Source organism: Xenopus tropicalis, chromosome 1 (genome assembly GCF_000004195.4).
Source record: "Xenopus tropicalis strain Nigerian chromosome 1, UCB_Xtro_10.0, whole genome shotgun sequence".
Lineage (NCBI taxonomy): Eukaryota > Metazoa > Chordata > Amphibia > Anura > Pipidae > Xenopus > Xenopus tropicalis.
In genome coordinates, this window is record NC_030677.2 from 135,848,209 (window position 1) to 135,861,467 (window position 13,259).

The 13,259-nt window shown below is 38.4% G+C and overlaps 1 protein-coding gene across 4 annotated transcripts in view; it reads right to left on the minus strand.

The window, feature by feature from the left end:
• ptch1 (patched 1) overlaps positions 1-13,259 on the minus strand; it is an 80,238-nt gene that overhangs the window by 34,923 nt on the left and 32,056 nt on the right. For 3 of the 4 annotated variants that reach the window (XR_004219665.1, XM_031890958.1, XM_031890957.1), the window contains exons 3-8: positions 3,749-3,938; positions 3,402-3,471; positions 3,217-3,308; positions 1,636-1,834; positions 698-819; positions 404-551 (exon numbers count right to left, since the gene is read on the minus strand). Coding sequence is in view for 3 of the 4 variants with exons in the window: in XM_031890958.1 (XP_031746818.1) it covers positions 404-551; positions 698-819; positions 1,636-1,834; positions 3,217-3,308; positions 3,402-3,471; positions 3,749-3,938 (821 nt within the window). In the remaining variant the exon portion in view is untranslated. Of the gene's footprint in view, positions 1-403; positions 552-697; positions 820-1,635; positions 1,835-3,216; positions 3,309-3,401; positions 3,472-3,748; positions 3,939-13,259 lie in introns of those variants that run through there. The other variant, XM_031890959.1, reaches the window with a different exon arrangement.

Below are 13,259 nucleotides of genomic sequence, written 5' to 3' on the forward strand. Positions count from 1 at the left end.
GCTGGGAACAGATTCTTTGGCTCACTAATGTGTTCCAGACACCTTCCCTTACAAGTCACACTTGCATTTTTTTCTTTAGCTCTGGTATCCTTTCCTTACTTCGGTAAGTAAGAAACATCACTATGGCTCGGCATTTCAAAAAGTATGAAAGGAAGGCTGCGTACTTTTAACTGACTGGAGGACTGACCTATTTTTTCTTACTTTTTCTCATGCATTTTGCTAAATTCACCTACGGTTGTTGCTGTTTATTTTTGCTTTTGAGAGGTATGCCATTGCCTTTCTTTAAAACTCCCCCCAAACTTGCAAATATGGCTCTGTTTAGCAAATTTCTACTCTACAGCTGAACTGCTGTGGAAACAAATTATTAAAAGGTAAAGCCAAAATGCAACCAAAGCTGCTCTACCTGAACATAGGTCCTTTGCCAGGCCTCCAAGATTGCAGCCGCTTTGTCTTCATTCCAATTTATGTGGGAAACCTCTTCATAACCCTTGAAGTGCTCATACATTTGTTTGGGAGTCATTAGTTGAAACATAGTCTGCAATGCCAGGGCGCTGAAAGAATGAGGAGGTGGGGAAGGGTGAACATTTGCAGAATTTCATATTTAAGTTATCATCTGTGTATAGCATAACTGTCTTCATTATTTGCATTTATTTTTTTTTTTTTTGTAAAGATAAAGAATTTATGGGCAGCCCTATACCTGACACTTTGTCCACTAGCATTCTTCACTGTGCCACCAATGATCAACTCCTCTTGCCAGTGCATATATTTTCTTGAGAGTCCATAGCATCCACCATTTAGAATAAGGGCTACATCTACAGGCTAAAATAAGGGTTAAAAATTAATATATTAATAAAAAAAATACTTCCCAGCCACCCAGTATCATAAATTCCCTTTGAACGGTCCTATTTTAGGATGTCTTCCAATTATGTTCTATTGATTAGAAAGTATAAAGGACACAGTTAGTTGAAAGCACAAAGCAGTGTTTCCCTTTATATCTGTATCTTTACTTTTATTTAAGAAGCATGGAAGTTGCCATGCTTTTTAAGGCTATGGCTACAGGGAGGACCCGCAGGCCAAGAATTAGCCCCTAAGCTCTGAACAGTACTTCCATGTGCCTGCACCAGAGCCATTGTGTTGGCCTGGGTGCAGGCATACCGTGTGAATTTTGGCACCAAAATGCATACTTACACACTCTGACTCCAAAATCCGCTTTGTGTGCCTGCACCCGGGTCAACATTTAAGCCTTGGGCTACTGGCTAGTGGGGCACTGATTCCTGGACTGCGTATAAACAAACTGCTGGCCTCTGCTCCCTGCTGTGTCTGCACCAAAAGGCACTGTGTGGGTGCAGAAACGAATCAGATTTTGCCTCAAAAATGCATAATAAGCCAAAATCAGCTTGGTGTGTCTGCACACAGGCCGAAACAGTGCCTCTCTGTGCAGTACCGTCTGGCAGTAGCCTTAATAAAGATTTTGTTCACATCTATCAGAAGCTCTCCATCAAGAATTTATTTCCATTCACATGTCTAATGCAAATCTGCAAGAAGAGGATATGCTGAACAAATATTTTCTGGGGTACAAATGACAAAACATTGAAAATTAACAGTATAAAACCGTACCACTTTGAAAAAACTCACTTTGGTTGAATTTTTGTTGGGTGCAGTGTTTGGACACTTATCATCTGATGGGTTCAAACAAGGTCTGTCCATATAACCGTGGCCAACTTCTGCCTTGTTTATCATTTCCTCCCAGGTGTCTATATGAAGTTTTCCTTTCTTTAACTCTTCCAGCAACCCCAAAGGGTCAAAGTTTGTCCACTGCAAAAAGCCTTTACCTCTAAATAAAATGACAATACAAGATTTCATTTTAACCATTTTCCTCTTTAGTAGACAAATGCAATAATAATGTTAGGTAAAATAAAACCTACAAAGTATTACCACTACCACATGAAGCTTCAGGCTGCTAAGTTAAGAAGAGAATGTCTTAACGGAGCAATATTCTTACAATTAATCACTATGAGCAAGTCACGGTCATTTACTTTTTCAACAGGACAAACATGGCCAAACTGCTCAAGTGATAACTTGAGGAAGGTTGAGCAACGAATAAACAAATTAAGTATGGGTAAATCTACAAATGCAAATAAATTTACAGTGGGGTAGGATCTAAGTAATAGGTGAGAAAGACTCCATCCAGTGGGAAAGATGCAATGAGAAGAACATAACCCTTGCACCTTTCCCCTGCAATAGTTGCAAATCCATTCTCACTGTAGTGGTGTAAACTTGCAACTCACACTACATTTGCGACAACAATTACCCAGGTGTGCCATACTAGTTTGACAAAGGTGCCAAATCAACCATATGGTGTGACATTAACATTTGGCATATTCATTGCCCTGTCATTACTGCATATACTACTACAACATAATGAAAGAATTTCTGAGCTACTATTAGGCTACAGACTCCTCATAGAACATTCCATTGCAGCCATAATCGCTACTGTTTCTGTCAAAAGAAGGAGAAATAATATGCGTCTTCTGTGGGCCAGCCATAGGACAAGTGCAATTCATGTCCCTATCAGAGAATCAAAAATTATTTTGGCTGCTTCCATTTGCAGTTCGAGCCAATCTGTATTTGCCCAATCAGGCTTATCTCATTATTTTAAATCTCCCAATTAGAAACGATAAAATGCTTAATTTCTTCATCCAGGACTGTACATTGTAGGCAACAGTACCGCAGTTACAAATTGCTTTAACATACACAAACGAGAACAGGAACAATAACTCAGACACTAACTCTTGAATAATTACTCAAAAACTTGCGCACATGCCAGTCACAAAAACAATTAACTCTTTGTAGAAGAACTATGAAATTGAAAAAGTTGCTCAACTGTATGAATCCAAGATGAAAAAGAAAGTTTAATTTGTTTGTTAAATAAAAGCATCTTTATCAAAGATGAAAGGCTCTTTGTTGCTTGTGTCGTGACAGCTTTGGATGAACATCTTCATTCTTGTAAAGTTCCCAGGACAGGACAATGAAAGGAATGCTCATGATGTCCTGAGATGGAATTATAAACCCAAAAGCTATTAAATCTTATTGCAATTTTTTCTGTGGTACAATTGTACCTGCTAGAAGTAACTAAGAGAAGGCATTTTAAGTAAGTAAAACTCATGGTGTTGTAATATTTTTAACTAAACCATTGTTCTGAGCGGATATACTCACGGCATGTATGCCATTCCAGAGTGAAGCTTTGCGCCTTCCCAAAAGCAATCCAGTGGTGTGATGATTAAACATGGATACAACGATTCTATAATCTGGGAATAAAAATAAAGCAGTGCTAAGGATCATAATGCATATGTATGTCAGGCATACGCCCATAAAATATGTACACCTTAAAGAATGCTTACCTGGCTTACATATCCTGCTTCTGTAATAAGTTCACCTGATTTAAAGCATAATTTTTCCAATTTCCAAGGTCTGTGAAAAAGAAAAGCCTTGAATAATCCTTCTGTACAACAGAATGGCATGTAACAGTTTTATTATATTATTTTTTAACTAGTATATGCATACACACCCTTTTATAGTAATGTAGCATTCCTCTTTTCTATCATTGAGAACTGCAGAACTTTAAGTTCTGTCAAAGGTATATATTCTTAATTTAAGATGATTTACCTTACTGATTTAACCAACTAATTGCCCATCTGCAATTACAAATTACAAATAGTGAGAGATCATGTGAAGATTTGACATTTACTTGTTGTACATGTAGACTTGCACCTTGGTGGCTTCAAGTGCAGAGTGCAGATGTTGCAGGAGAGCTTCTGTTGTCAGGACATTAGCACCATCTTCAAGAGGAGTCTGGATCATAAGCTGTGGATTAAACATAGCCTCCTCTCCTATCTTCTGGCGAGTGTAATTTAATTCGCGGCTTACTCTTCCACCAACTAAAAGTTAAAAAAATATGGAATAGTATTTTAGTAAACTAGGATTTCCACTTTACACATTTATATAGAGCAAAGAAGGTTTCAAAATTCATTGCAGATACTGTTGTGATCTAAATAATAGGAGGGAAAGGGGAAAAAAGGAACTTAATTTCTACTAAAGCTTATTTTCCAACCCCCTCCACAATTCAAGGCGTCCATATGGAGAAATTAAATCACTTGAGGAAGGTTTTCCTTGCAGAGCAGACTGAAATTTTCTCGTACAATTTCTTGCACTTGTATAAACAGTCTAGCCCAATAGCACATTTCACGATCAATGGGTTTTATGTACATACTTCCGCCCGAAAAAAAAAAAAAAACTGGCAGAGGGAAAGCAATTTTCCTTTACCCCAACATTACAAAAGGTAGGATTTACATAAGGAAGCAAAAAAACATACAACCTGAACACTTTGTATAGTCTGAAAATCCTTCAAAAATAAAAAAATAATTTTTTTTGCAAGTCTGAAAAGTAACTTTCAGTAAAATTACCCTCTCCATTCTTAGTGCAAGAAAATGACCTAACAATCTAAGTCATGACCTGCTTTAAGAGTTATTTAAACACAACATATTTTCAGATTCAAAGTTTCCCCGTGTGTGGACTTGTACCTTAATAGTGAGGCAAAATCCAGATATTTCTCAAGTACTGTTAAAACTGCTATGGATTGTATGGCATCTATTAAGCAGCTACAATGACTTTTTTTATTATCTTAGATCTGTAGGTTTACATATGTATTATTCTAAAGAATTTAGAAAATAATGTTTAACTTAGATTCTTGATATTGCTGGTTTTGTAGTGACCGCATTTCATGAATTCCCTGAAAGGGATAATTTAATTAGTATAAAAATAGTGCTAAAAATAGTGCTGAAAATAGTGCAAAAAATGGCACAGCAGAACTAATCAGCATGATTCCAACTTGCAGGATACTAATAGAGGCCACTAAACCTATATTCACAAGGGAGAGTTCTGTGTTAAAGAAGAGAGCAGCAGGGGCCACAGCTACACTGCCACAGTCAATGGTGGCCCAAAACCTAAAAAACCTGATTGCAGTATGGTATACTTGTGTTACATTCTAAATGTCAGTGCCCTTTTAAAATCAGTTCCAAAAGAGGTCAAACACTACAGGGGAGTGGGAGGGGGAAAATTGCAAGAGTACGAATGGGTGCAAGAACCTTCATTCTCCATTCTGCGCTCTGCACCAAGTGCCACATGAAAAACAATGGGCAGTGTCAGGACTGTCTTAATGCAGGCTTTAAAGGAGATGTAATCCCACACACAAAAATTAAATCAGTGAACATCATCTCTGAAATCTTTTAATAGCTGCCAATCTGGCTGTCCAGAGGTTACTAGTAAGGCTGCAGCAACCCATTAATCACTTATATTTCCTTCTCCTTCTGTAACCCACTCGCCACCCCCCTCGGGAATTTGCTTTGACTTCTGGCTTGCCAGACATGCTCAATTGTTCTAAGCTCAGATTACTAAACAGAGTCCTCCAGTCTAGCTATGTAAATACAGCCATAAGCACTCACAGAAAAGCTGCACTGAGTCCTCTATCTAAAGAAACACAGGATTTCTTGTTGACTTTTTTGTGGACATGTTCTTCGGTATCAGACATACTCTCTTTTATGGCACTAGTCTGCTCAGTTCTCTCCTCTTTCTCTCTCCTACTCTCTTCTCCTGCTCCCCACTCCCATAACAATGCATAAGAACTCAGTTCCCCCTACCTTAGGAAGGTGTGATCTGAGCTACAAGGGTTAAAGCTGCAGCAGGAAGCTACTTAAAATGGCAGCTGCTTTCTTAAACAAACGGAGAAAACTTCTATGGCTCTTTACTCAGGTATGGTAATGCTTTCTGCAGAATAAATATAGTGTTCTAGGTAGCACTAATGTGGCCAATCTATTGGCAGTAAAATGTCAAAATGTCTTTGCTTCTCCTTTAATCCAGCTACAAAATTTTACCCATGCTTATTTATGCAGTGTCCTATTCTTTTCCTAAGCTCTCAATGTAAACCAGAAAACACCCTTTCAGGCACTCATGGTTCGTTCTGCAACCCTTATTTTGAGTCATCTGAGTATAATATATAAAGCCCTAAACTACTGGTCCAATTAAAATGCATGATGATGAAGGATTTCTGAGTGACAAGACAGGTTGGATTGCATCCAAGAGAAATGACAGGACTCTTGTTCACCTGGCTATAAGGAAGCATATTCCCACAATAAGAAAAAAATTACAATAGCTATTTTAAGTAAGACTCTAAGGGGCAGATTTATCAAAATGTGACTTTAGAGCTTAATACATAAAAACTCACCCACATTCTATTCATTCCTTTGGGATTTCTAGAAGTGTATTTATGAATGGGTGAAAGTTAGAACTCACCATTTGATGAATACGCTTCTAAAAATCCCATAGGAATGAATAGAAAGCGATGTATTATTATTATATATTATATAAATGTATAATTTCCATGCGTTACAAAAAATTTTCGCCTGACCATTTAACCCTTTCTGAATGCTAACTAGCATATGCTAATTTATGCCAATTAGGATTCGGATTCAGTTTGGCCGGGACCGCGGATTCGCCCGAAACCGAATCCTTCAAAAAAAAAAAAAAGCCTAGATTCGGCCGAATCCCAAACCAAATCTGGGATTCGGTGCATCCCTAAAATTTACCATTCTGAGATGTTTTTCCAGGTTTAATCACAGCGTATTATTATGCATTATTAGGTCAAGACACTGCAGTTTTTTTTTTTAATATGAAAATTGCATTTTCAATATGATGTTTTAACATAAATAAATACATTACAAGTAGAAAACGCGCACTAAGTCCAGATATTCAGGCTATATGGTAAAATATAATTTTTCAAACATAAGGTACAACAACACAATAATTTATTAATGCAGTACTGACATATTTGTACAAATTTGAAATATATGGTTGAAGGATGATGGAAACAAAGAAAAGGATTGGTTTGGATGGTTTTTACATACATAGGTCCCATAGAGCTAAATTCCACAGAACATTTTCATCAGATTTTGTGGGTCAGATTTAATTTAATCCTTCATGCAACAAGCATGAGATTTTTTATTATTGTACAAAATCTCCAAATGATCTCCATAGGCTATAATATAAAAATAAAGTATAAATTTAAAAAAGTTGGATGGTGTACTTTGTTTCTATGTCTACATCTGACAGTCAATGTATTTCAATGAGAAAAAAAAAAGTTGGCGAGACATTATCAGATTTAATCTCATTGGATGAAGATGCAGTCTGCTGCGTTCCCTTCCCAAAGGCGCATCGTGTCGGGTGGAACGATGTGTACACATCAGATTTTTTTATCAGCTCCATTATATTTTAGCTCATGCAACTATTTCTGACTTGTAGGGTGCGTTTGGTCTGTCCGGCACCATCCTACAAAATCTTCCGTGGAGTTTAGCCCTTAGGCCAGTGTTCCCCAACCAGGGGCTCAGGAGCAACATGTTGCTCACCAACCCTTTGGATGTTGCTCCCCATGGCCTCAAAGCAGGTACTCATTTTTGAATTTCTAGTAAGGAGGCAAGTTATGGTAGCATAAAAACCAAGTATAATGCCAAACTGAGCCTTTTGTAGGCTGCCAGTCCACAAAGGGGTTATTAAGTAGCCAATTATAGCTCTTATTGGCACCCCAAGGAACCTTTTCATGCTTGTGTTGCTCCCCAGCACTTCTTCCATTTAATTGTGGCTCACGGTATAAAAGGTTAGGGATCCCTGCCTTAGGCTAATGTCCCATGGAGAGATATAGTCACCCACGATAGAGCTCTGCTACTGCAGGCGACTAATCTTTCCAAAATGCCTTTCCACCAGCAACAAAGGGAACCGAATGTGCAAAGGCCTACGCATCACTTCGGTTTTCCAAAGTCGCGCAAAGTTTCCTCCTGCAGGCAACTTTGCATGACTTTGGAAAGCTGAAGCGATGCTTAGGCCTTTTCACCAGTGATGCCTTTGTTGCCCGTGGAAAGGCATTTTGGAGAGATTAGTCATAAGGCTAATGTCCCACGGAGAGATTTAGTCACTCTCGATAGATCTCTGCTACCACGGGCAACTAAATCTCTCCGTGGGACATTAACCTTACATTAATTGCGCTTGTATTTAAAAGCTAGCCAGTTCTTATACTCAATAGGCTTGCATTCAGAATATTATGTGTTCCATGGCTTTTTATTAGTTCCTATAACAATGGCCCTTCTCAAGGGCAAAGCAAGTAATTTTATGGCTGATATCAGGATTGCATTACCAATTTTGTGGGTTCATTAGACTACCCCTAAGAACCAATATCTTAAGGAAAACTCTGAGGTTTGGTGGTATTCTGGCATTTAGCACAACCGAAAGGACCTCAGCTATCACACATTCAAATGCTAACTGGCTATAAAAAATAGTAATTAAATGCATTTTTAGCAGTGAAAGCATACAGAAAGTCTGTATGTGCCAGCAGTACTTTTGCAATAAATGCCAGTTGTTTTGCTCTATATGGTTTCTCCTTGGATGTGGCAATCCAAGGTATTTTTATGACCCACAGCATGCACAATGGCTCCACAGACTCCATTGCATGACATCATTATTTTAATATAATCTGGCCCAAGAACATATAATTTATTGTATAATTGGACCACTGCATGGAAGAAGTCGGACAGCACTTGCCTACTGCATATGACCAAAAGGATGAAGAAACTGAAAATCCACCAGGTGCCCAATAGAAAAGTCACTTTAATGCCAGCATAGTCATGTAAATAAACCATTGTACTGCCTGAAACCTGAGTGAGAGGATCAGTTGTGAAGGTTTCATTGAGTTGTGTAACACTGATCCATTTTACAGCAACATTCCTTTGGTGTCTTTTCTTCCAGAAAAGAAGATTTTAAGTCGGATTGTACCCAGAGTTTTAACAAAAGAAAATAGTAAATACCATAAAAAGTCGTTTTTTTTACAAAACAGGCAAAAATGGAAACGCTATAATAAAAAGCAAGTTATCTGGTTATGTAAAGTGTGACAGTAAAGTTTGTGCATCCATTATTTCCTGGAAGGCAGAACACAGAATTTGGGAAAAGTTTAGACATTTAACAAAGGTGACTAAACAAAAAAGGAATAAAAAGCAAAAAAAAAAACAAAAAACAAGCAGACTATTAAAAAGAGATTGAGAGAAAAAGTCAAGAGGTATGGAAACCATACTAACAGGTCTCTGGGTTTTTTCTTGAGGATTCCCTGCCAGCTGCTTTTCATGCCATCTGTTGCTACCTAAACAGATTCCTATTCAGAGTGTTTTCAGTGAAGCATAACTGCTCTCACTGTCAGAGACAATCAGGTCAGGTCATCACTCCCCTCTGCCTGAAACTGCTCCCTGTCATAGCTCTCCCAGTCTCCATGTTTGTTACATGGTCACCAGCTCTAGAGACAACTCTGGATCTGTCATGAAGCCTATTTTTTACTGGATATTAAACGGTTCATTCAGATGCTGGAATGCACAACAGTGCAAACAAGGGGCTCACTGTTACTCCATTTTTAGCAAACAGTCCTTCTTATTTGTAAAGCGCCAACATATTCAGCAGCACTTTACATAGATCATATATCATTCACATCAGTCCCTGCCCCAGTGGAGCTTACAATCTAAGGCCCCTATCGCATTTACACATGATATGTGCAATTTCATCAGGAGCCAATTAACCTGCCTGTATGTTTGGGTATTCTGGTTACCTTCCACACTCCAGACAAAACCAAAGCAGACATGGGTACAACATACAAATCCACTGCAGATAGTACCTATGCCAGAATCAAACTCAGGAATCCTGTGCTGCGAGACCAATATCAGCCTTAAGCAAACAATGTTGTTCCACCATGTTAGGGAAATCTTTAGTTAAAAAAAAAGTCCAAGTGTTAAGTGAAAAAATGTAGTCAATTACTCAGACCTTCATAGAAGCTTGAAATGTTTAGAGCCCCCTCCTCCCTTGCATGGTCTATTGAGATTGTTGCATAACATTAACCCCAGTCTTCTTCGCTTTACTTGTGCAGGGCTGAGATCACTCAATGGCTCTAAACACTCTTCTAATCATTATGCATCCAGCTCTTCTTTCATTGGCTTCCCTCTTGAGGCCACATGGGGCAAGATACAAAAGAAGACCCCAGCTTCACACAGGCTCCCCAGCCTGTTGGGAACATCAGGTTGCACAGATTTATACTCAGCCCTGTTCCCTTTTCTGCATCTGTGCAGAGAGGGGAAAACTCCCCCACAGCACTGGGGGCCACTTTCATGATTTTGTTGCGATCAGGATTAGCTGGATTAGGACTTGATTCATAAGGACCCCCTGCAGCCATGAGGAAGTTTCATCACAAGGTCAGTGTGGTGTGAACTATATTCTGTCAACACTACCACTACTGGCTAATCACAAAAAAATTACAAAAATGTTTGATGTGAAAAAAGCTACAGTTTTAACAAAACAAAAAATTCAGCATGTGCTTTATAATTATGTATGTGTAATACACACAGCCCATTCACCTTAAAGTTAATTAGTATGACATTGATATAAGTATCATAAGACAATATAAATATTTCAAAACCACAAGAAGAAGATAACATTTTTTTTTTGTTCTGCAGCTCTTAGGCTTGGAGTTTTAATTGCCATTTTGCAGCTATGGTTTAACTACTCTAGCAACCAGGCCACAGCTTGCAAATCAAACTGGAAAATGAACAGTAGAAGGCCTCAAAAAATAAATAGAACAATAAAGCATAACTCTCTTCCTTGGTAGCTAGGGTCACTGACCCCTGAAACCAGATGGCTTTCCAATTTTAGGCTATAAACAGAATAGAAACTAAAATATTGTGGATAAACTGAAAAGATGCTTAGGATAGGTCCATTTATAATATATTAAAAGTTAGGAGAACATGTTCTTAATTGTCCTTTTCTGTTTATGGTTTTGAAGAGAGTACACTAACTTATAAAAGACACATAGACGGATGTTTATGGCAATGGCTGGCAGCTAGAATACGGTTACCACTATATTTAATTGTGTAACTTTTTCCTGGGTTTAGTTTGCTCTGTCAACTGAACAAATACTAAACAACTAATAACAAACCACTAAGAGCTTTCAACCAATGGATGAACACATTAGTGCATTGGTAGGTAAACTACAAAACTCCAGAATATCCACAGCCAAAGGTAACCAGGACATACTGGAAGATGTAGTTCAACAACATCTGGATGACTGAGCTGGCTATCCATCCATTGCCTTAGAACAGTGATCCCCAACCAGTTGCTCAGGGGCAACATGTTGCTCACCAACCCCTTGGATGTTGCTCTTAGTACCCCCAAACCAGGGAGTTATTTTTGAATTCCAGACTTGGTGGCAAGATTTGGTTGAATAAAAACAAGACTTACTACCATAAAAACCTCATTTAAGCCGATAATGTGCATAGAGGATACCTAATAGCCAATCTTAGCCCTTATTTGGCACCTCCATGAACTTTTATGATGTGTTTTGTGTTGCTCTCCAAGTCTTTTTACATTTGACTGTGGCTCACGAGTAAGAATAGTTGGGGACCCCTGTTTTAGAAAAATTGCTGTGTGGATTTTAAAACAGAAGAAATATGGTACACAAAGCTAATGTGACAAGAAGATTTTGAAGAAAACCAGAATCCTTTTTCCCTCTTGCTGCTCAATCAAAGCCTTATCTGTTTTAGTTCTGTCTTTCTCTCTTCTTTTGCTGCATTCACCAACAAGGGAAAAGAGTGCAGGCAAAGGGGGCTTTGACCTGCAGCTGTAACACAATACTTTCGCACAGCCCTGGCGACCCCTGACATAAATTTTACACCGCAGATGGCATTTACACATTTAACATTACCATATGTATGGCCTTCTCTGTGCTAATTATGCTAATCACCTGTCTAACTCTCTGCTGCGAGAAATGGTTGTATTTAGCAGTCCACTGCTTACCAATGCGGCTTACTGTGTGGCTGAAATGTACATTCAGACAGCTTTGAATGGCAAGATTTTTCCACGTTGCTGGCTTCATTCAGGCCACAGAAAAATGTATTCAAGTCAACTGGTTTCGGTGCGCAACAAAAGTTACGATAAAAAAGTGAGTGTGTTCCTGCCCTAACACACTAGGACTGCTTGCAAGCAAAATGATAAATCAATTGGAGCAGGAATGAAGAAAGGGAAAGAAAAGGCAAAGCAGAAGAAAAAAGCAATTTATCTGAGAAACTGTTGCAAATGCACAACCACATATAAAAATGGGTGCCTGTTAAGGCAGGTTTAATGATGGTTATAGCCATTCTGTGGACAGCCTGTGACGACGGAACTTTGTGTCTAAATACGTAGGCAGCATTGCCATTTAGTTCACATTTATCTTGTGGTTTAACATAAATGGCTCAGTAGTGGTTCCCAATGCTTGATAATTTTATATTTGAGGACCACAAGGGGCATTTCCATGCAATGAAAATATTGATATTTTGAAAGAATTTGCAATAGTTTCTGTAGTCTCTTAAATTTTCAATGTCCTATAGTTTTGTAATTATGTTCTTCCACCTTTCATATGGGTGTCACTGACCCCTACGTAGGTTTACATAGAGATTTTTGTTCAGTAGTTCTCCATTTTGGAATGTCAGCACCTATCTGGTTGCTAGGGTCCAAATTACCCTGGCAACCAGGCAGTGATTTGCATATACCACTTGAATATGAACAGGAGAGGGCCTGAATAGAAAGCTTAGTAATAAAAAGTAACAATAACAATAATAAGTTGTATTCTCACAGAGCAATAGTTTTTGGCTGCTGGGGGTCAGTGACACCCATATGAAAGGTGGAAGAACATAATTACAAAACTACAGGACATTGAAAAGTTAAGAGACTACAGAAACAATCTATCAGAAATCAGTCCTCCGTCTGCATTCTGTTCCCATAAAACTTCTGTGTTTTGCAGATCCGTGAAGAGGGAAAATGACAACATTCAAGGGAATACGGGAATTTGAGAGCTGGATACTAATATGATGTTGGAATTATATATACAGAGGAGGGACATGAAACAAACTTCTAAATGTGAACAGCCCATGCTATTAATAAATTTCAAACAAATATTGAGTTTTAAGTTAAGCGTGGGTAGTAATTGAACCCGTGCTTTTGATAAAAGACCCTGCCCATCAAATGACAAAGTTCAGCAATGCAGAGCTGCTACTACACATGCCCCTTTAATTTGCATGTCATTGATTCCACTGGCTGAATTGTGCTAGCCAATCATATTAAAGACATGCAAATTATCTGGAATGGAAAGG